The sequence below is a fragment of the Pseudorca crassidens genome, chromosome 4, assembly GCF_039906515.1.
Source record: "Pseudorca crassidens isolate mPseCra1 chromosome 4, mPseCra1.hap1, whole genome shotgun sequence".
Taxonomy (NCBI): domain Eukaryota; kingdom Metazoa; phylum Chordata; class Mammalia; order Artiodactyla; family Delphinidae; genus Pseudorca; species Pseudorca crassidens.
The window spans coordinates 134,674,737-134,697,698 of NC_090299.1; the positions used below are offsets into that span (position 1 = coordinate 134,674,737).

The window sequence follows — 22,962 nt, forward strand, 5'->3', positions numbered from 1 at the left end:
ACCGCTGCGTAACAGACCCCAGGGCTCAGTGGCTTCAAACAACAAGCGTGTGCTCCTTCCCCTTAGTCTTTAAGTCTACTGGGCGTCTCCTCGTGTATTGGCAGTGCTCATTCTGACGTGTACGGTAGCTATGGGTCAGGAGGTATCTCTGCTGGGCGTGCTGCCATGTTCAGGGGTGGACTGGCTGTGGGCTGGCCTAGCATGGCCTCAGCTGCGCTGGGTCGTCCACATGGCCTCTCGTCGTCATCCGGCAGGCTTGCTTGGGGTTGTTTCCGTGGCAGAGCAGGGGTCCCAGAGAGAGCAGAAACTGAAGGCCTCTTGAGGCCCAGGCTTGGACCGGCACCCCCTAACTTCCTCTGCATTCTGTTGGCCAAAGCAAGTCACAAGCCAGTGCAGAGTCAAGGATGGGCGAACAGTCTCTGTCACTGGACGGGAAGAGCCCCGGAATCACATTGTATAAGATGTGGATACAGGAAGCCGCTGATGGGGCATCAACGTTAAGTCTGCCACCTTTGCTTGTTCTGCAAGACCCCACTCCCGTTTTACTGTTTCCAGGAGGCCCTCTTGGATCTCACCTCACCCCATCCTGAAGTGGTCACTTCCCCTGGCCACCTCTTCACCTCCTGTGCATCTCCTTGGACCCAGAGCAGCCCTTGAGAACAGGCTCCTTATCCCCAGGGTCCAGCCTGGCCCCTTCTCTCCAAACCCAGAGAAGATGCTGGGTAAGATGCTTGCTCACAGAGTCCCGACCCGGGCGGACGCTGGGCACACGGAGCCTCCTTCCTCGCACCAAGCTCTTTCATTCAGCAGCAGACAGAACCTGTTTCCTCTCCCACCTCCCTCCTCATCAGCCCTGATGCCTCTGACAATACTAATTAAACGCAGCGATCCCATCAGAAGGATGAAGCTGGGCTTTCCGAGGGCCCTAACTCTGCCGTGAGCTGTGATGCTGATGGATCATTAATGGTGGCGACAGCACTTACAGTGATGAATGGTGAGATGAGCAGGGGGGGCGTCTCCCTGATGAGCAGCTTAATCTCCTCCTCGAATTTGCAGGCCTCTGCCACAATTTCCAGGGAGATTTCCAGTCCACGGAATCCTTTGAATTTTACATAAATCCTAGGAGCACTGTGACCAGGCAGGGATGACAGTTCCTATTTTATGGGTGAGACAGTTAGGGCTCGGAGAGAGCGTGATTTGGATGCGGTCACACAGCTAATATGTACCGAGGCTGGGACTGGAATACCTTCCTCTTGATGAAAAAGACACAAGGGGCACCTGTGAGATCCAGGGGCTGATCCTCCCCACGTGACCCCAGGAGGAGCCGCAGCCCAGGGTGCCGCCTGGGTCTGCAGAGCGTTGCCCGCACAGCCTCGCGTTTCTGCTCTGTTCTCTCCGTATGTTGGCTGGGGAAGCTGTGACAAACTACTCAGTGGCTTAAAACAACAGAGGTTTCTTCCCCCGAAGTTCTGGAGGCCGCAAGTCTGAAGTCAAGGTACCCGGCAGGGACGTGCTTGCTCTGAACGCTGCAGGGAAGGATCTGTCGCAGGCCTCTTCCAGCTTCTGTTGGCGGCCAGCAATCCTTGATGTTCCTCAGCTTGTAGATGCGTCACTGCAGTCTCTGCCTGCGTTGTCACATGGCCTTCCCCCCGTGTGTCTGTGCGCCCATGTCTTTACATGGCCTTCTTCTCAGACACCAGTCGTTGATTTAGGGCCCGTAGAATCCCGTATGACCACATCTTAACTTGATCATCTGCAAAGACCCTATTTCCAAATAAGGTCACAGCGACAGGTACCAGGGGTTAGGAAATCCACATATGTTTGGGGGACCCAGTTCAACCCACAGCATGGTCTTTGCCCATCTCTGGCTCTGGCTCTCGCGGTGCACCTGTCACTGGGCTGGTCACTTGGGACACCACCCCTGACTTCTTCCTGAGCCCATGCTGGGCCACAGTGTGGCTTTCTGTCTCCCAAACCAGTTGGCTCTGGGCTTGCACTGTTAGGGCTGCGCCGTACCCAGTCCCAGGGGGTTGACTGCTGCCTCTTTGTCCAGGGGTCCAAGCTGCCTCTTCCAACTCTGCCTTGCCATTTGGGGGACTCCCAGAGCTGCAGCGGAAAGAAAAGGGGACCTCACAAGTAGAAGGGCACCTTGGGTTTTCATGGGGTTGTCATCACCCACAACAGGGAGACTTGGAGCACCCTCATACGTGGGCCTGGCGGACCTCTCCCAGTGGCTGAGTTGTGACCCTGAGCCTGAGGCATCAGCTGTTTGGCAACTCGGCCCTGTGGTGCAGGGACCGGGACCTGCCAGGGGAATACACTGCAAAAGCCCTGTCCTGAATGGGACTTTGGGCCAGTGCCTCACCTCTTGACCAAGCTCCTTATCTGTAAAGAGAGAGTGATGGTAGGGCAGTGGGCTTGTCCTGAGATTCAATCACTGGTCCGTGGAGAGCTTTCACCAAAATGTCTTTATTTGCCCTTTATCCTTGAAGTATAATTCCACTGGATACAGAAGTCTGGGTTTACAGGTTTTTAAATTTCCCTCCATCACTTTAAAAGCCTTCGGAACTCTGTTATTTCTGATGAGAAATCAGCAGTTATCTGAGTCTTGGAGCCTCTGAATAGAATATGTGGTTTTTGTTCTACCTGCTTACAAATTTTCATTTTGGCTTTGGCTTTCAGCAGTTTGATGGTTAGGTGTGATTTCTTGGTATTTTTCCTACTTGGAGTTAGCTGAGCTTCCTAAATTTGTAAATTAAGGTCTCTTACCATATTGGGGCATTTTTCAGTCATGATTTCAAGTCTTTCTTCTACTCTATTCTCTCCTCTCCTTCTGGAACTCCAAGTACACGTAGACATTGGATGTTTTCCGGCAGATCCCTGAGGCTCTGTGCTTTATCTTTTTAAATTTATTTTCTCTCTGTTCTTCAGGTTGCATAATTTCTATCGATATATCTTCACGTTTACTAACTCTTTCTTCTGTCCTCTCAAATTTCCTGTTAAGCAATTCAGTGATTTTCATATGTGGTATTTTTCAGTTATAGATTGTCCATTTAGCTATTTTTAAAATAGTTTCTATTTCTCTGGTGAAATTTCCTTTCTTTTCATGCAGTGAAAGCAAATTTTCCTTTATATCCTTGGCCATAGTTATAATAGCTACTTTAAAAATCTGCATTTGCTAATCCCAGGATCCCGGGAACTTCAGGGTCTCTTTCCTTGATTGTCTTTTTATTCAGTATGAGCGATATTTTCCTATTTCTTTGTATATCTTCGTATAATTTTGGAGAATATCCTGGGTGTTGAGAATGACAATACCATAGAGACTCTAAATGTTTAGTATGTCCCTCCAAAGAGTGGTTTTGTTTTGTTTTGCATTTGTAAGCAGTTAACTTGGTTGAACTCAACTTCGAACTCTGTCCCAGCACAAATCCTGGTTCATGTCTTTTAGCCTTAGCAGCTCTGCCTGGGGTCTGTCGTGTGTACGTGTGCAGTTTGCAGCCAGCTAAAGATTGGGGCAGAGTTTATGTGTTGCATTTGGGGACTGCTCTTTAGACCCCATTTCCAGGATTAAATACCTCATTTTACAGCTACTAGGATTTCCCCAGATTCTGTCTTCTGGTTTATAGAGCCTAAAGGATGACTTTCTATCTGAGTTTCAGTAGCCACGTGGCACAGACTGGGACCTGTCCTCAGGCTGAAAGCCGTGAAAATAAGAAGCTCACCCAGTGTTGCCTCTTCTTCCAATTGCTGTCTCCCCTGCAGGGCCTGACATCTAATGAGGGGCACATAGTGGGCATGAGATCACAGTTGTAGGAGAGACTACTGTCCTGGGGGGCAGGAGGGCTTTCCAGGAAGGCTTCCTGGGGGAGGTGGTATTGAGGCTGGAGATGTGTCAAACATTCCAAAATGAGAGCATGGACTTCCCAATTGCATGATTTTACTGATGACAACTTCCAGCTCTCAGGGGAGGTAACTTTTCCTAAGGCAAGCTCTAGAAGACACTTCCTGTAACAATGAATGGATGTTAAATACCCACCAGCCCCTTCCTGGGATGGAGGAGCAGTGCCCTGGCCTGAGGTCTGTAGTTGCTCTGCAGATGTTTGCAGAAGGGGGCTGGAGGGGCTGGTGGTCAGGACTCCGAAACCTGTACAGGGAGGCTGAATCTCAGATTTATCTGGCACATTTCTGAGCTCGCAGCTGCCACTCCTGTGGAGGCCAGAAGCAAAGATGAGAAAAAACTTTGACTTTCTGTCTGGTAAATTTTGGTCGTTCATCATTCCTTGGTGTTACGGTCCTTCAACCCTCCCAAACCCTCTCACCTCCAACATCTCTCTTGAGTTTCTAATCACGGGAAGACTGTACTATAGCCATGCTACAGATGACAGCACTGAGTCTCGGAGCAGGGAGGTAGCCCACCCAAGGTCACACAGCCCCGGCGTTGAAGCCAGGACTCCAACCCAGGACTTCAGATGGTCCATGAACAGCTCAGGGGGTTGTCACTGTGGACGGGCCTCCATCCATCTCCTCAGTTGCCAATAGAAATGATAGTCATATCTCCCTCAGGGGCTGGCATGAGGTTCAAAGGAGGCGATGGATATAAAACTGACATATAAATTGTAAATTGCCTGCAGGTGTTATTGTCTGTTACTGTGGTAGCTGCCCAGCATTTATGGACCACATTTGCTCTGGATACCAGTGGTTACATGGGCGTTTTAATTTAATAGCATTGTTATTTTTCCATCATAAAAATAATATATATTTTTAATAATATATATATTTTATAATATATATTATGCATATGTCCAAACTCATTAAATTGCATACATTAAAAATGTGCATTTTTGTGTATATCAGTAACCTTATACCAGTAAGCTATTAAGAAATATACATTCATTACAGAAGATCTAGAAAACATGGAAACATAGAAAGAGAAGGAAAAAAATATTTTCTTTCAACCGCCCTAAAGCAATCTCTGTTTAACGTGGTAGAAAAGTCTCTTCCAGCTTGTTTTCCCTCTGCCCAGTTTGTTTGCTGTTCAACATGGCTGTGATCACTGGTCTATATAATTAAAGACATTTTACATACAGTTTTATATCCTGCTCTTCCCCCCTAAGGGCGTGCTGACATGAAACAGCAAGAACCAGAGCCACGGGCAGGAACCCGGCACTGCTGGGCTGCGCCTCCGGCTGTGCCCCTCCTGTGTCCCTGGGCCAGGCAGGCTGCCCACGCAGGGACAAGTGTCAGGCAGCCGGGCCAATTCCACACTCAGAGAGCAGCTCCGTGATCCCAAAGAGCGGCTCTCCTTGTTTTTTATTCCCTTTATTTTCAAGTTTAATGAAACGTGCTCTTATCCTGATCAGTGAGTACATCCAGCCCGTTATCCTGCTCCTGAACCACCGTCCCTCTGACCTCTTTCCTTTCGCCATCAGAGTTGGCATTTACCTGTGGCTCAGAGGCCAGCGCGGGTCAGGAGCTGCCTCTGAAGGCGTGTGATTGGAGAAGGAAAAGGCATGTATGGAATAGCAAATAGGGCTGGGAAAACCACTGGAGGCTGAGAGAGCAGTTCTTGAGGCAGAAGGTAGCTGGTATTCTGAGAATCAGCGAGGAGCCTGAGTCCGAGTGGGAGAGCAGGGCTGAGAGTCGTAGGAATTGGGGTGGGGATCCGTTACCGTTCATTGAGTTAAAACACGGGGCATTCAGCACTAATATTTTTTGTCACGCATCTGCCAACCCCGCCGATCTAGGCTTGGCTGGACTGGGTGACCAGGCCGCTCAGCTGGGCGGCTTTGCTGCGGGCCTGGGCAGGTCCTCCTCCGGGGCCGCGGCAGAAGCGCAGGACGGCGGCTTGTCTGCTGGCGTCCCGCAGGCCAAAGCCCATCACAGGGCACGGTACCCGGCCCAGGGTGGGAGGCAGTGCCAAGTGCCAGGGGCGAGTGCGGGGCAGGGTGAAGTTTTGGGCTCCTGACGTGGCCTCCCTCGGGGGGCCACAGGTCACTCAAGGCTTTAGATACTCTGAAGACCTTCGCTTTTCCTCTGTCGGTGGGGAGCCTCTGGAGGGGTCCGAGAAAGCTCCCTATGGCTGCTCTGTGGAGGCCAGCTTGTGTCTGGGCCGGGAGAAATGGAGGGGATCGGATGGGAGACGGTCGCAGTCAGTCGTCCAAGCGAGAGGCGGGAGAAGTGATGGAATCTGGATGTATCTTGAAGGTTGAGACAATAGGACTGGATGTGGAGGGTGAGAGAGAGAGAGAGGGGAGAGTCATGGTGACCCAAAGGCTCGAGCCCGAGCCAGCGGGAGGATGGAACTGCCTTCATTTGAGGCAGGGAAGGATGCACAGGAGGGGGTCTGAGCAGAAATACTCCATGAGTCGGGGTGGGGGAGGGGTGAACCATCATCCTGGCGGCTGGAAGGAGGACGCAGTATGAGAACCTGCCTGGGGCTGCCGGGAGGAGTAGTCAGATGTGTGGTTTGTTTGAAGGTAGATCCATTGTGCTGAAGCGTTTGGTGCCTACAGGGTCCAGGCCAGGAATGTGAAGGTTACGGGGGAGCTCAGTGGAGGCAGGGAGGGGTACAGTTGGTCTCTGTGGCCCCCAGAGTTGGGCTAGTGAGTGTCAGATTTGCATCCCAGTCACCTGGTCAGCACACGAGGAAACCCCAGACTGCTTCAGGAGGAAGGGGAGCAGGAAGGAAGGAAAGACACCCGTGAACGGGTCTCTGTCCCACGGCCAGCGGGGAGGGGGCCGGGCCCCTGCTATCCGCTGGGGGCCCTGGGGCTGGGCGCGCAGCTCTGGCCACCTGCACAGCACTGGGTCCTAATGAGCCACATCCTCCTGTCTCTGTTCCACCACAGCCGATATCATCTCTACCGTCGAGTTCAACCACACGGGGGAGCTGCTGGCCACCGGCGACAAGGGTGGCCGGGTCGTCATCTTCCAGCGGGAACCGGAGGTGCGGCGGGGCCTGGTGGGAGGGGGACTACGGCTCAGCCCGGGCTTTAACCCGCAGGGGGCCTCTGGGCATCCAGCCCGGGAAAGGGCGCCGCGGCATGCAGGGATGGGACCGGGCAGGCCCAGGGAAGGAGTCCACCGGGTCGACTCACAGCGCCATATTCTGATCCCCCTCTGCTGAGTGGAAGTTTGCTGATTGGTCACTGTGTCCTAGACCCTGGAGAAACAGACTCCTGATTAAACTGCCCTCTGCCTTGGAGAGCTGGTGCTATGCGGCCAGAGCCGGGTGGAGGGGAGGACGGACCCTTCTGCAGCTGTGGGTGGCCCTCTGTCTGGGGTTGGCGCTTTTGCTCAGCCCCGGGCCTTGCCCCAGTGAGGTCTGCTGTCTGGAACAGCCTACCCGAGGCAGTGTTTCTGAACCACTGGAAGAACCTGGTGCTTAAAAGGCCCCATTTGTTGAGCACCTACTACATGCAGACTCCTCACTTCGTTCTCCACGTGCTTTTCCCAGTTACTCTTCACTGCCCACCTCTGAGGGTGGGGACTCACACCCAGTTTCTTAGATGAGGACGCCTGCACAGTCACCCAGCTAGTGAGCAAAGACCAGGGATGGAAACCAGGACTGGGTGTGGTCTGTCACTCACACACCACCCTGCCTTTCAGGGCTGGGATTAGATGCTGAAGACAGGATCTAAGGTGACACCAAGGTCGGGGGAGGAGAGGAAGGGGGGAAGGAGGATAGGGGAAGCAGGACGAGGAGCAGAAGGAGAAGAGGGGGCAGGAGGGAGGATGAAGGGGGGAGAGGAGCTGCAGTAGCATCCTCCCCACAGCTGACGTTCCCTGAGCTCTGACTTCACCTGTGTTCACTCCTATAACCCTCCCTCGTGACAGCCCTCGTGGTACCATTAGGTGCTATCGTCATCCTCATTTTACAGATGAGGAGATCAGAGCTCAGAGGGTTGCAATAACTTACCAAGAACACAGAGCCAGAAAGCAGGTAGCTGAGAAACTGCTTATCTAATGAGCCCAGTACTGTGAGCAGGAGCACTTTGATCATGAGCAGGACCAGAGGATCCCACTGGGGATTGCAAAGCCAAGCCTTCTTTTTGCCAAATTGCAGAAAGAAATTAAATTGGTAGATGCGCAAGTTTCTCAGTTTTGAATACTTCTCCTTTAATTTTTTTCTTAATTCTGGTCCCACTGACCTTCTCCATAGCCAGTGCTTACAGGAGATGAAGTGAATTAGAGGCAAAAATATTGAAGAACTTTAAAGCTTTCCAAAAACACAGCAGGAAAAGAAATATATGAATAGATACTTTTGAAAAACCAACAGAAAACTTGAAATTGTGCTTGGTTGACTACCTTTGTTTTGCTCCCAGGCAGTTTTAGTTGTAGTTTCATGTTGTCATAGAAACTTGAATTGTCTACCAGGAAGTGGTCCCTGGTACCTGCGATGGACTCACCACCTCACTGTTTTGGGGGCTCCACCAGGAGGTCCTTACTATAGTGAGCTTGGCTGACTAAACCAGAAGGGGACCCGCTCAGGAAAGCTGGGGGGAGGACACCCTATCCCAGTCTATCCCGATGTCTGTCTGACATTGCAGGGCGTGTGGCCCCAATGTTAAATCTGCTCCAAAATGCGTTCATTCCTCGAGTCAGACCCACGTTGGACACAAGGATGCGGGAGCAGATCAGAGCCTTGGCCTTGGTGCCAGACAGACCTCAGTGGCGTGAGTGACAGCACTTCGTGGACAGGTGGCTTTGAGGGGGGCGCGGGGGTCGACTCACCTCTGAGCCTCTGCTCGCTCATCTGTAAAGTGGGCGGAGTCATGGTGCCCATCACAGAGGGGCGTCGAGGATAGAATGAGAGGAGGCGTGAGCAGCACTCAGCTCAGTGTCCTGTGTACAGTAGGTGCTCAATAAACACGCGCTGGCGTGGTTGCCCTTGTTCTCGCTTACTGGACGGAGGAGGTGATGGAGCTCGGCCCTGGCTGCACAGCAAGGTACCGGCCATTTAAAAAGCAGAGAGTTTCCTTGGACCCTTGCTCGGATGCCCGGTCGCCATGGCTGTTCCAGGCCCTGCGTGGGTCGGACCAGTCCCGTCCCTGTCCCAGTGCCGGCGTCCGCCCCACCTCACCATCCTGGAGCTCAGGGTCTGGTTTCCTTGCAGAGTAAAAATGCGCCACACAGCCAGGGCGAGTATGACGTCTACAGCACTTTCCAGAGCCACGAGCCGGAGTTCGACTATCTCAAGAGCCTGGAGATAGAGGAGAAGATCAACAAGATCAAGTGGCTCCCTCAGCAGAATGCCGCCCACTCCCTGCTGTCCACCAACGGTGAGGCGTGTGCGCGCGCACGCGTGTGCACGTGTGTGTAGGCATGCGTGCTCTTACGCACACGTACTGTAGCAATGTGTCGTCAGATGCCATGTTTCACCTCACTTACATGGTGAGCTTTTTCCTAGGTCTTTAGAACTCCTGAAAAATAGTATTTTGAGCAGCGGGTAAATTCCATGCAGTGAATACACTTGCTCACCCTCTCCTGGTGGTCGGACGGGGGCTTATTCCCTCTGCTGTAACTAGCAGCTCCTTGAGCATGTCCGTGAATACTTTAATTTGGGGACGGACAAAGGAGGCCAGGTCAGGGAAAACAGTCAACACTCAATTCAGACTTGCCTCTTTATCCACGACCCCCAGAATCCCAGACCACCCCAGAGTGGAGGGTGTCACTGGGTGATCTGGGGTCCTCAGTGGATGGTACAGGAGGAGCGCTGGTTGCCTGGTCGCTGGCCATCTGCCTCTGGGAGATGGTACGCATCCCCAGGGAGGCCCCCAAGGAGGCTCCCGGCCAGACCCCTGCTTTGCTGCGGTCCACTCAGAGGCTGCGGTTCCTGGGGCCATCTGGCCTCTGCCGGCAGTGGGCCTGGAGCCAGAGGCCCCGCTTCCCACCTTCACGTCCACCTGCTCATCCTCCTTCACCTCTCAGCCCCATCATAAAAGGCACCTGGGGCGGGAGCTAGGAGGGTCCTGGCTTCTGTCCCAGCCTGGGGACCTTGGGGAGTGGCCTTGCTTCTCTGAGCCTCAGTTTCCTCACCTGTGCTCCCTCTGGAGTTGCAACAAGGGTGGAGGGAGGTGTTGCCCACCCAGCACCCCAAGGCCAGCCAGTACTGCTCCAGGGTGGATGAGTCTTATACGATGATGCCACCTGCCTACCCAAGGGAGTCAGACTCCTTAGGGCGGTCTTCACGGCATCCCTGAAACCGGTCAGACTCAAGCCACCACCCCATCTCTGTGTCCGAAGGCCGGCTCTCCCTGCCCCCACCTGGCCAACACCCCGCCTCACCCCTTAGGCCTCCGCTGGGTGTCAGCTCCCACTGAGCCTTCCCTGACCGCTCAGCAGAGCGAGGTGTCCCTCCCGTGGGCCTTCCCACACCTGCCGACCCTCCAGGGCTTGCCCTATGGAGCTCCTGCCATTCTGATTGTCTGTGTCCCCTGAGGGGTGCCTGGCACGGAGTCATGTTCAGCAAACCCCGTCTCAGGCAGAGGGGCCCTTCCCAGGCGCTGGAACAGAGGCAGTGAGCGGTCCCCCACCAGAATAGGTCACCCAGGGCAGGAACCCCTAATGCAGTCAACACCCTGGCCCTGCCGCTTCCTCTTCTGAACCTGACGGCTGCTCTTGCCTCATAGGGTTTTGGGGAAGCTGGAAGGAAATGACATCGTCAGGAGCTTAGAACAGGGCCGGCGTCTGAGCCTCGTTCACGTGTTGCTTTTTTGTTTTTAATCATTTAACAGAGTGTCGTTCTCTGCCTGCCTCTTCGGAGGAAAGGGCAGCTTCAGGAATTTCCTAACACCCACACCCTCAAAGCTTCCCGCCCCCAGTTTTGAATCCCAGCTCCACCCTTTCCCAGTAGCCTGTCCATGGGCACCTGTCAAGTGTTTAACTGATAGCAGTTTCTCCCCTTCCTCCTCAGGAGCATGGAGGTGATGTTTTGGGTGCTGTACTAAGAACTAACAGGATGGGTGTATGTGTGTGTGTGAGCGTAGACAGATGTGGATATAGACGTAGACTTAGATATAGATATATAAGCAGAGGTTTATTTTCAGGAATTGGCGTGCCTGATTGTGGAGGCTGGCAAGTCCGAAATCCGCAGGGCGGGCTGGAGACCCAGCGAAGGGCCTGGGAGTCTGAAGGCCATCTGCTGGCAGAGCTCCCTCTTCCTCAGGGGACCTCGGTCTTTTTTCTCTAAAGCCTTCAGCTGATTGGAGGAGGCCCACCCACATGGTGAAGGATAATCTGCTTTAGTCCACGGATTTAAAAGTTAATCTCACCTTAGAAAATACCTTCAGAGTGACATCCACACATTTGACCAATATCTGAGTCGCGTGGCTTAGCCAGGTTGACATCTAAAATGAACCATCGCAGCTGGTAAAGGTTACTCTTTTGATGTTCTTGGCAGGATTCCAGAGAAGTGAGGTTTCCGGAGAGCTGAGTTTCTGGATGGGCGGGATGCATCTCAGGAAATAGGATGCCAGTGAAGTGTAAAGAACAGGAAGCTTCGTTAGTACAGTTTTTGCGGAAATTAGTTGAAAGACTGATAACTGCCCTTGAAAGGGTCATGCCCTTTGACCCAACAGTTTCACCTTTGGGATCCATTGTGAGGAGCTCGAGCGTGACAACAAACGTTCCCTTTGCAAAGATGTTCGTAGCGTCAGTTGACAGAAGGAGTCAAATTAGAAAGAAACTTCATGTCCAAGAACAGGATAAGGTTAAGGAACTTGTGGGTTGATGTACCCTTATCTAGCAGACTCGAGTGGGTACTCCATTCTCCATTCTGTGTTCATCATGTGTCTTGTTTCACTTTGTTCTATTTTTAAAGATAAAACTATCAAACTGTGGAAGATTACCGAACGTGATAAGAGGCCCGAGGGTTATAACCTGAAAGATGAGGAGGGGAAGCTTAAAGACCTGTCCACGGTGACGTCACTGCAGGTAAGATGTGGCGCACGGACAGTCCTGGCCAGCGAAGAGCAGTTTGTGCTCTGTTTATTACACAGCGAGGATTTCAGGACTGGAAGGGCCATGGCGATCTGAACCACGGTCAGGTTCCGATCCAGAACTTTAAGAAGCCGGGCTGATTACTTGCTGGGTGGCCACCATCATTTTCCTGCTCTGTGCCTCAGTTTCCTCCCCAGCAAAGCAGAGAGGATCATCTTTCTTCTGGAAGTCCCGTGAGGATGGGGCAAGGTGATGCGTGTCCATGAAGCCCTTTTCAGCTGCACCCGAGGCTGGAGAGCAGGTTCTCTAATCCCTTGTTATACAACTAGGGAAACCGAGGCCCAGAGAGAGGCAGCAACTCTCCCAGAGCAGCTCAGCTGAGCAAGTGGCAGAGCCAGGAGGAGAACCTGTGAGCGGAGCGTTGTGGGTTCCCGGCCCTTTGCCGAGGGTCAGAGGGACACCCAGAACTTGTGATTCTTGCAGCCTTTATGAAGGCTCAGTGCAAAGATTGCCTTGAGGTAAGAGCGGCCTGGAAGGGTTAAGTGGCAGAGCCGTGTGAAGGCAAGCTTTTGCTCCCAACACGATGAAAAGCAAAAGGACTCATGTTTCTCCAGCGGGGAGGCTGGGAGATATGAAAGGGTTCTGGAGTCACAGGACCCGGGTTCAAATCCTGCCTCCGCGGCGTCCTGGTGGTGTGACCCTGGGCGGGGCTCTTGGCCACCACGAGCCTCTGATTCCTCATCTGGAACAAGAACAGACACTTGAGCATGTGTCTCCCAAGCACTCTGGCTATAAAATCATTCAGTCCTCAGCCACATCCTATAGTGGGTATGTGATTGTCATCCCCATTTTACAGATGAGGAAACTGAGAGCTGGATCCAAACCCAGGGAACTCTAGCTCCACAGTCAGCATCAGCATCCAGTCTCCTCCGTGAAGTGGAAGTGAAGCTCCTGCCTCCCAGGGCAGCCATGGGGATGGTTAGCGGCTTCTTGCAGGAAGCACACTGAGGCCGCCTTGTCCGTCGCTGGCTTCCAGAACCGTGCCTGGAAGAGGGTGGGTGCTTTCAGCCACCCATGTGTTTGCTGGAGGTGATGCCAGATTTATTCATTCAGCCACACTTACTGAGCACCTGCTGTGTGCCGCCCAGCCCTCCTCTAGGCACCAGGAGGCCACAGTGAATGAAGAGTCTGGGGGCAGATCCAGTCTAAGCCTGGGACAGGCCCTGCTCAGGGAGGGGGCCTGAGTCCCAAGACTGAAGGAGGATGAGCGTCGGGAGGTGACTGCGCTCTTCGGCAGATTTGAAAGGTCTGAGTTCACATCACACGGAATGCTGTCTCCCTGGGTTCCTACCGTGGCTGTGTTTGCTGCTCCGAGCGGGCAGTGGTGCTGCCTGGTGCCGCAGTGGTGCTAAGGCCCCTCCAGGTTCCCAAACTGCTCACAGACCCACCACCGCTGGTCAGATGGCTGTGGCCGTTTCCCTGCTCTGTGCCTCAGTTTCCTCACCAGCAAACAGGAGATAACGACTCGTTTTGTCTGCAACGGCTTAGCAAGCGCCCCGCACTCAGCACCCAGCCGACTGTCATAAATATGAAATGGCAATCAATGTTGTTCCCAGAAGGAGGAATAAATGTTTAAACACATTGGCCTCTAAATGACTGGCAAATTGCACAAATAAATTCTGAGAAAGCAGGGGAGCCAATTAGCTTTGACATTGAATAACGGGAGTGAGGGTGCCTCCCCGCTCCCCCCCCACCTCCAAGCCCCAAGAAAGTTTATGAGGGTTTCATCTGGTGGGAGGAGGCAATTATCACCTCTTGATTGGCCTGGCATTTGCGGCAGAGCCAGTGGCCCATGGGAATCTTGTTTATTTCCCACCCAGCGTCTGAGATTTTTCTCTGTTATGTCACACACATCCCGAAATGGCACTTAACTGTAAACTAAGGCTGAAGGAGAAGAAAGGGGGAAAGAACGTGGGTGCCTGGGTCTTTCCTCATCCAGCCTCTCACCTTGTCTCCTCCCCAGTTCACCCAAGCCTCCCGAACCCTGGGAAGCTCTCTACCTAATCTGGGCCATTTGTGCTAGAGGCAGCTATTATTTACCAAGAACCTGCTCTCTGCTAGGTCCTGTGCTAGGTCTCTGGGATCCCAGAGCTGAGCAAGGTGAGATTGAGTGCCTACCCCCAAAGTGTACCCAGGCCCCCAAGGAAATAAGACATGGAGTCACCCCCACACTGGAGGTCAGCTCTGTGACACAGGGACACACAGGAATGCCTTTCTCTACTTTGTTTATTTGGTGAACTCCTATTCATCCTTTAAAACCCTATTAGCCTCCACCTCTGAAAGTCTTTCCTACACGAGCCAGATGAATCCTTATCCTTCTGTGTGCCCTCTAGGCTTTTGCGTCCCACACTGCTCTGTCCTTAATGTCCATGTGTCTGTCCTCCTGTCCTTCACCTTGACTACACTGTACCTTCCGGAAGAGCGTGGGTGCGGGGAAAGTTTTATTCACGAAACCTCCAAACCTTCAGGGCAGGTTTCTCTTCCCTCTTCCTCTCCTCTTTTTGCTTTCTGGCTTTGAAATATGGTCTGGGGATGGCGGTGCATGGCTGTAGCACTGGGTGAACAGTTCCAAGCCTGCCAGGGGAAAACAACGTTGCCGGAAGGAGGGGGGAGCAGACTGAGATGCTGAGACTTTGCTAGGCCAGCGATGCCCTGACCTTCTCCAGGAGCAGGTGTGGCTTGAGAGAGACTCCAGGGATCCCCAGGGCAGGTGGTGGCCACGCCCTGAGGGAAGGGAAGGCAAGATTCAGAGCTGACGTAGAATATCTGACACCGGCGGACATGCGGAAGGCCCCATAGAGGGGCCCAGACACACCAACACTGACAAGCGAGCAGACAGTCCCGAAGCACAGACTCAACACGAGAACCACTCAGAGCCAGGTGGGCATGCACACCGATACTGCATACACACACATGCACACTCGGGCACATGCATATGCACACTGACACACTCATGCATGCACACCCAGGCTCACACACCCGCACAGGCTCACACTGGGCACCCTGGTACATGAGAACATATGGCGGCTGCAGAGCTGCCTTGTACCAAAAGGAATGCTTAGTGCTTGCCCACCCCGACTGCAGCACCAAAGCTGTCACCTCCCATCTCAGCTGCCCCCCAGGGAGGGACATAGCTCATTTGTTCATTGACTCACCCATTCACTCATTCACCTGAAGACCTGTCTGTGCTGGGCCCTGGGCTGAGTACCAGAGATACAGAGATGAACATAAGAAGACACACAGCGCCCCTAAGTGCTGCCCAGTCCATTGGGGAAACAAACAAGAAGACAACAACTTACCACGTGGTCAAGGCCATAATGAGGGATTACAGGGCCTTGGGAGCCCCAGGCCCAGCCTAAGAGTAGGTGGGTTTGGGGGAGGTCCCCTGGGAGAAGGAGACTCTCTAGGGTCCCACGTCAGCCTGTTTCAGCCCCTCCCCATATGTCACCTCCTGGTCATCCTTCCAGCCGGGCACCAGCCCCTGCTTCCCTGTCACTGTGTCCCCTCACCTGTTTTATTTTTCTTTAGAGCACCTACTGCTTCCTGAGACCACACACACACACACACACACACGTGTATCAGCCTATCTTCTCTCCCACGTGAGTGCAAGCAGTGGGTCCCCCTTCACCTGCTGCCAGCCAGTTCTGAGTGGATTCATGCCGTTCTACCTGGTGCTTGCTGCCCGGGGCTCAGGAGCCCTGCAGGTAGCTGACAAGGGTCTGCATCCCCCTTCACCGGAATCTGCTCTGTTCCTCACTCCGAGGATGGCCTTGCTGCCTCTCTCCTGGGCACAATTCCCACTGCCCCTGCAGCACCCCCTTCCTCCCACCCCCGTCCAGGCCCACTCTGGAAACTGTGTCTGTGTAAGCCCTGGCTCAGCCACCCCTAGTCACCCCCCGAGGAGGGGGAGGAGGGCACTGTGGACCGAGTGATGTTCCAGGCGCACTTGACTTGCGTCAACTCATGGAATCCTCACAGAAGCCCTGAGCAGGCACCAGCATTACCCAGTGTACAGATAAGGAAACTGAGGCCCAGAGAGGTGAAGGCCGCAATGGAGGTAACACCAGTAGGCGGCCGGGCAGGGTTGAAGCCAAAGTCAGGTTTCAGGTCCACACCTTTGCACCGTGACGCCCCGGGGGCAGTCACACCTGGCTTCTGGTCCTGGCTCTGTCATTTCCTGCCTCTGTGACTTAGGAAGCCCAGTTCATCTTGGCATCCAGTCTTCTCATCGGTCACATGGGGATGGCAATGCCAGCCCTCATTTTCTGGGGCTGGGCCAGGGAGAGATCAATGAGGCCGTGTCTGTCTGTCTGTACCTTTGAAGACCTTACAGTTTACTGGAACGGAGAGTCGTGCCCAAAACACCCCGCAGTGCACACCGAGAGCCCTGATAGCAGTGTGTGCAGCGTGCTGGGAGTGAGCAGGGGTGTGGCAGGCTGTACATCCAAAGGGCTGTTAACTCCAGATCTTGCAGGAGGAGTTGGGGTGAGCATTCTAGGCAGAGGGTGCAGAGAGAAGCAAAGCCATGCTATCTGACACTGTCTCTGGGAGTTTGTACGAGTTCCGCTAACACCAGCGGCTGTTAACAGCCCCAGGGCAGAGTACACAGAAATGTATTTCTCACTCAAGGAAAGCTCCCGTATAGGCATCCTGGATGGCACACGGCTCTTCTGCAGGGACACAGGCTATTTCCATCCCATGTGCCTCCATCCCTAAAGCCTGGATCCTCGCCTTCTGGCTGTGGAAAAGGAAGGGGGCGGAGAAGGCACAGCTGCCTCTTAACCGTTAAGCCTTGGCCCCCCAAGTGCCGGGCATCAGTGTGCTCACACCCTATTGGTCAGAACAGTCATGTGGCCACACCCAGCTGCAAGGGCAGCTGGGAAATGTAGTCCCTGCCTGGGCAGCCACTTCCCCGTGACAAGGGGACACAAATGTTTGGTGGAAAATCTGGCTCTGCTACAGTACCTTCTCCTTCCATTTTAGAAATGAGGAAATTGGGGTGCAGAGGGGTTCAGCCATTCATTCAAAGTCACGCAGCAGGTTCAGAACCAATCCCAGGAGGCCAAGCAAAGGAGGCAGGCTTCCCTGCAGGGCTGGTGCCAATGGAGGTGGCCATGTGGCACTGCTTACTTCTGACACGGGCAGGATGGACACCCATTGGCGTGCTCTCCTGGCCTCTCCTTTTGATCACGTGGCCCTGGACGTTTCCTGCCAGCACCCCTCCCCCATCACCTCTCCCCTTGCTCTGACCGCCCCTCCTCCTCCGCAGGTGCCCGTGCTGAAGCCTATGGATCTGATGGTGGAGGTGAGCCCCCGGAGGGTCTTCGCCAATGGCCACACCTACCACATCAACTCCATCTCCGTCAACAGCGACTGCGAGACGTACATGTCCGCAGACGACCTGCGCATCAACCTCTGGCACCTGGCCATCACCGACCGGAGCTTCAGTATCCTTTCCTGCCGTGGCGCGGCCCCACCGTTGACGCCGCGGGCCGGGTGGCTCCCGGGTGGGACGTCCGTTGGCCTGCTGTAAGCCAGCTGGCTTGGGAGCTTCTGCTCTGTTCAGCCTCTTCAGCGGGGTGCCTCCTGGCTCACAGTGTGCGAATGAGGCCGAGGTTTGGAATCATGATGAGTTTATGAAAACTTTACAACTGTGGCCGCTGAGGGTTACATTTGACCCCTCGCCTCCTCCAGGGTGGCCATCATCCCGTCATCTGGGGGCCTCACTGGGGACCATGGAGGGGATGGAGTCCTGGGTCAGCCCTCCTGGGCAAGGGGTGGCCGACCACCCTGAGACAGTCGACTGAAGGCTTCTCTGGACCTTCCTCCCTGGGCCTGAGGCATCAGTGTTTGATGAACAACCTTGGGGTCCTGCCCAGGGCTTAGAGGGACAACTGGGGTGTCATAAGCCCAGCTGGATGGGGTCAAGGTAGGCAGCCCTGCTTGGTGGCCCCATGTGTCTGGGCAATAGGATTATAGGATTGACTCCGGCCCCCACTGACTGGTGAAGAAAGAACATGGGCCTGAAGAGGGGCCCAGGCTGAGGCTTGGCCCAATGAGGGCTACAGTGGACAGAGCAGGCAGGTTACTACCTACAGGTGTCACTACTCTACAGACAAATAACAACAGCAACAACAATAATAATAATAGTAATAATGCCCAGTGAGGCTCTGTGCCTGATAAACACGTGTTAATGTGAACTCGATTCATCCTCACAGTAATTCTGGGAGGTAGGTTCTTTACGATGAGGAAACTGAGTCACAGAGAGCCCGGGCTAACTTGGTTAGAGCTCACAGCAGCCAGTGGAAAGCTGGGTTCAAACCCAGGCCCTCCAGCCCCAAGTCCTCATTTCCAGCCTTTCCACCCAACTGCCCTTTGTGAAGGATGCTGCCCAGATGTGGGGTGGAAGAAGGTGGGATGACCCCCCCCCCAAGAGATGTCTCTGACTGTCCACGTGGTGCTGGGTGCCAGGTGGCCCTGGACACCCAGAGCTGAGACCATACAGCTCCTGCCACGAGAAGCTCCCAACACAGGGGATCGTGCCTGCTGTGCTGTCCTCTCACAGGTCAGGATTGGGCTGTGTCCCTTGGAGCAGAAGCCAGAACTGGGGGGGAGGGAGTGGGGCAGAGAAGGGAGCAGTCGGGGGGGGGGCACGGTTAGAGGAGAGAAGGAGTGACAAACGGCTTCTGGGGGGCCGAGAGCCAGAAACTGGCCAGAGACCACAGGGCAGGGAGACCTCGGAGCTGGGAGGGCTGAGAGCAAGCATCTGATATTCCCTGAGCCCATCAAGAGGGTGCGGGGCAAACGCCTGGGCTTCGGAGGAGCCACTGGGAGTCTCTGGGAGTCTGCTTCTACCACGTTAAGCTCTGTGACCTTGGCGAGTCACTGCACCCCTCTTGAGCCTCGGTCTCCTCCCTAACCGTTCCCCCATAGGACGGCAGCGTTCAGCGAGCCCCTGTGAGACACCCAACACCAAACCGGTGCTTAAAGCGTGTCAGGGAACATTAGCATCTGTTTCCTTCCTCCCTCCTTAGTGCTCAGGGCCTGGAAGGCAGAAGTGGATTGGGGTGGTCGGGAAGGTTCCAGGAGGAGCTGGGGCTGGAGCTGCTCTGAGGGGTGGGAACTCAGTCTGGCTGCATGGAGAGGGCCGGGCTGGGCTGGTCCTCTGCTGGACCCTCCATTCAGGCACAGACCCCAGCAGGTCCCACCCCTCCCTGGTGCTTAGACAGCAGCTAGTCAGGGGTCAGAACACCCCTCTCCAGCTGCCTCACGCAGAACAGACGTTTGCTGACTTATGGAACCAAGAGAGCTGCAGGTACAGATGGATCCAGGGGCTCAGACAGCGTCCTGGGGTGGCTCTCTCTGCTTCTTGCTCCTGATCTCTGCTCTGGCTTCAGCCTCCACATGGTGGTGAGCTGACACCAGCAGTCCAGGCCCCACCCTCCCAGAGTAAAGTCCAGGAGAAAAGAGACCCGCTGTCTCTGAACTGTCCCACCAAGTCCCCAGGTGGCACCCCGTGGGCTCTGCCTGGACCTCAGGGGCACCCCTGAACGCATTTCTGTTGGGGGTGCAATGCTCTGGTTGGCCAGGACCCTCCCTGGTGCCGGAGGGGTCAGCTCCACCTCCAGCAGTGTCTGAATCTGGGAAGGGTGGTCTCCTTGGGAGAAGCGCTGCTCCAGGAGCTGGGGGCCCCTCGTGGTGGGCGGCACAGACAGACATCCACTGCCAGGTCTGAGGTGCTGACCTGCTTCCCTGCAGAATAACACGAGGAGTCACACAGGAGCTCCAGGTCTGCACACGGGGCAGGCGTGGGGCTCAGCTTCCTGCACAGCACCCTGCAGCTTAGAGAGCAGCTTGCCGTTCAGTCTCACTTGGCGCTCACAGTGATGTGAAAGCCGCCCATCAGTGGCAATGTTATCATCACCCAACTTTATGGATGAGGAGATGCAGGCTTGGGGAGACCGGGGCTTGGCCCAAAGTCCCCCCGCTGGGGACAGAGTCCCGTGGCCTGGCCCCGTGCTTCTTGCCTTGCCCTCGGGCTGCAGCCTTGGGACAGCGGCACCCACCCTCCTGGAGCCTGGGTTTCCTTATCCTAGGACTAGGGTGGGGACCGTAAGCCCTGACCAATTTATCTCCCTGGGCTATTATAAGGATTCAATGACATGGTGAATGCGGAGGCCCTTTAAAAATTGCAAAGCCCTGCAGCTGTGGAAGGGATTGTTTAATTTCATTCGTTTAACCATCAACTTCTCTTCTGTCCCAGGCTCCATGCTGAGCCCCGGGGACACAGGGACAAATAAAAGAAACTCAGCTTCTTCCTCAAGGGCCTCATGCACTGCTGGGAGACCCAGCCCTGACCTGGGTGGTACCAGCCGTGCCATCCTTGCTGTAACTCAGGTCTCCACACTGTGCCTGGGCTACCAGGGAGGACTGAGAAGGAGGCAGGGTTAGGATGCTCCCAGTGGCTTGAGGAGGCTACCGAAGGGCCCAGGGCGCGCAAGGGTGACGTGATGAGGCAGGAAGGTGGGGGGCGGCCAGGACAGCTGCAGTGGGCCTGGCTGATGGTGTCAGTGCGGGACTTACTCCTGGGGACCACGATCTCCAAACATCGATCATTTGCAACCCTCCTTTGCAAGTGTTACTACGTCTGTACACCGTGCGTTCTCTCATTTACTTTTCCAATCTTTTTCTAATTTGTATTAATTTTCTTTAAGTCAAGTAGCTTTAAGTTTGCCTAAATAAATGCATTTTGAAAGGGACTTTAATTTTACTACCATAAATGAAAGTGAAACATATATACCATAAATAGGAGGTAGCTATAGAGATAAATGCCGTGAAAAAAAAAAAGGGAATAAAATCCATCTTCAGCCCTGTCCAGTAGAACTTTCTGTGATGCTGGAGAAGTTCTCTATTTGCACTGTGTGGTATGGTAGCTTCCAGTCACGTGTGCCTATGGAGTACCTAAAATGTGGCTAGGGTGACCGAGGAACAGAAATTTTTATTTCATATAGGCTGAATGAATTCACATTTCGAGTTAAATAGCCACCTGTGCAGATCCGTAAATGCCACGTGTTAGACCCCGAGCCTAGTTCTTTCTGTCGGACGTGGGGGGATGAGGAGGTACTTCAGGTGTTAGAGATATGATCCCGCAAACAGAGAGCTTCTCCCTCATTCAGCAAAAGGACTAGAAAGTATCAATAACTGAAAGCCTTGCTTGGTGTCTGAGTCTGTGTTCTGAAGACTGTCCAACTCCCTAACTGCTGTCAGGTAATAAGCTATCGATGCACCGTAAGCAGGGGAGCAGTACTGGTCACCTTGCAGGGGGCCCCCTGGGGCTGTGGGTGTATGTTGTGGGTGGAATGGATTCCAGCAGACGAGTCTGGAAGCCAGGAGACCGAGTAGATCCAGGGAGACATGGAGACGGGTAGGGTGGAGCGTGGCCATGGGCAAGAAGCCGGGAGGTAGAGCGATGGTTAAAATATAGACTTCGTAGATATGGGGCTGTATCATAACTGACTTTTGGACTAAGGTGGCCAGAGGACATTGGAACAGGTTAGTTGTTATTAAGAAAGAGGACTAATCCATCCCAGGACTGCAGGCAGACCTGCCCAGTCATTACTGTCAGCTTCACCGCCTAACACAGATTGTGCCCTGTCCACACGTTGGAGGGTACACCGTTCGCCAGTATATTTAGTGAGCACCTACTGTGTGCCAGGCCCTGTGCCCAGTGCTTGAATTAAAGAGACAAAGATCCATGCCCTCCTGGAACGGACATCTAATTTAATGTTGATAAACCGTTAGTATAATAAACAAAGTATCCAGTATGTGAGCAGGCGATAAGTGCTGTGGGGAATGAGTGCGACCAGTGAGCACAGTCGTGTGAGGTTTTCTCCAGCCACGTTTTGCTGCATGGCTGCAGGGGCAGAGTAGGTGGAAAGGGAGCCAGGGTAGTGGGTTTGCAACGTGAAGATGCAGACATGGGGCTGATGGCGTATGCAAGGGAGTGAAGATAATGGTTGGCTGCAGAAGCTAAGCCAGGTGAGGAGGTGACAGCTGGTGACCAGAGGGGAGCATCCGTGGCTTGGGGGTCCCCGTGGGATGCCAGAGGGGCTTCTCTGGCTGCAGATCTTGCCCCATAACTCTGTTAAACCTGTGTGTAGCCTTTAATTTTGTGAAAATGAATTGTTAGTTGATCAAAATATACAAATGTTTTGGCCCTTAGAGACAGGAGAGTGTGAGCATTACAGAATGCTGGAGACACCAGGGCCGGGCTCACAGCAGCCCTGGCCTGTAGAACCTAAGAACCAATTAGGCAGACAGAAGCAGCTGAGTGGAATCTCCAGGGTATGTGGTGGCTGTGGAAATGTCCCTTGATGAGATCAGTTCATCAGGGAATGATGTTGCACGAGGCGCTCCCCATGGCCTGCTGCGGCTTGGCGACCAGAGTGACAAGACACAGGGACCCAGAGCAGAGACACCTGGCACCGTCCCATGGCGTTCAGCCTCCCCTGGCAAGAAAGGTGTTGGGACTGTGGGTCGTAGGTGTGATGATGGGTCTGATAGCAGCCAAGTAATTAGAAAAGGCGTTTCATTTCCAACGTGGGAGGAGGCCAGAAAGGCAGCTGTGACTCCACGCTGAGCTGGGGAATTGCTCTGAATTTTGAAATACCTTTTAAGCAAGTACCTCCTGGGGGATTCTGGACCTAGGGGTTCACATTCCTTTAACTTTTGCTCTTCAATGTCTTGATTTGCCCTGGTGCTGCTGTTCAGTCCTCAAGGCCACTGGGAGTTTTCTGCTATGTAACCATCTCCTTGTGTCCAAATAGTAACACTTGCTACTTAGGCAGAATTGATTTTTAGCAAAGGTTTTTAAGAGAAGGGAAAACCTTTTTAATAAAGGAGAAAAAGTGTGCATTGTTTTCACCAGTAAGAATAGTGATGAAGCTGACTCAGAGGACCTTC

At 53.8% G+C, this 22,962-nt stretch overlaps 1 protein-coding gene across 3 annotated transcripts in view; it reads left to right on the plus strand.

The window, feature by feature from the left end:
• The window catches only part of PPP2R2C (protein phosphatase 2 regulatory subunit Bgamma), a 138,555-nt gene that overhangs the window by 78,141 nt on the left and 37,452 nt on the right, over positions 1–22,962 (plus strand). For all 3 annotated transcript variants that reach the window (XM_067736833.1, XM_067736835.1, XM_067736834.1), the window contains exons 2-5: positions 6,849–6,946; positions 9,116–9,281; positions 11,822–11,934; positions 17,270–17,447. In XM_067736833.1, the coding sequence (XP_067592934.1) occupies positions 6,849–6,946; positions 9,116–9,281; positions 11,822–11,934; positions 17,270–17,447 (555 nt within the window). The remainder of the gene's footprint in view (positions 1–6,848; positions 6,947–9,115; positions 9,282–11,821; positions 11,935–17,269; positions 17,448–22,962) is intronic.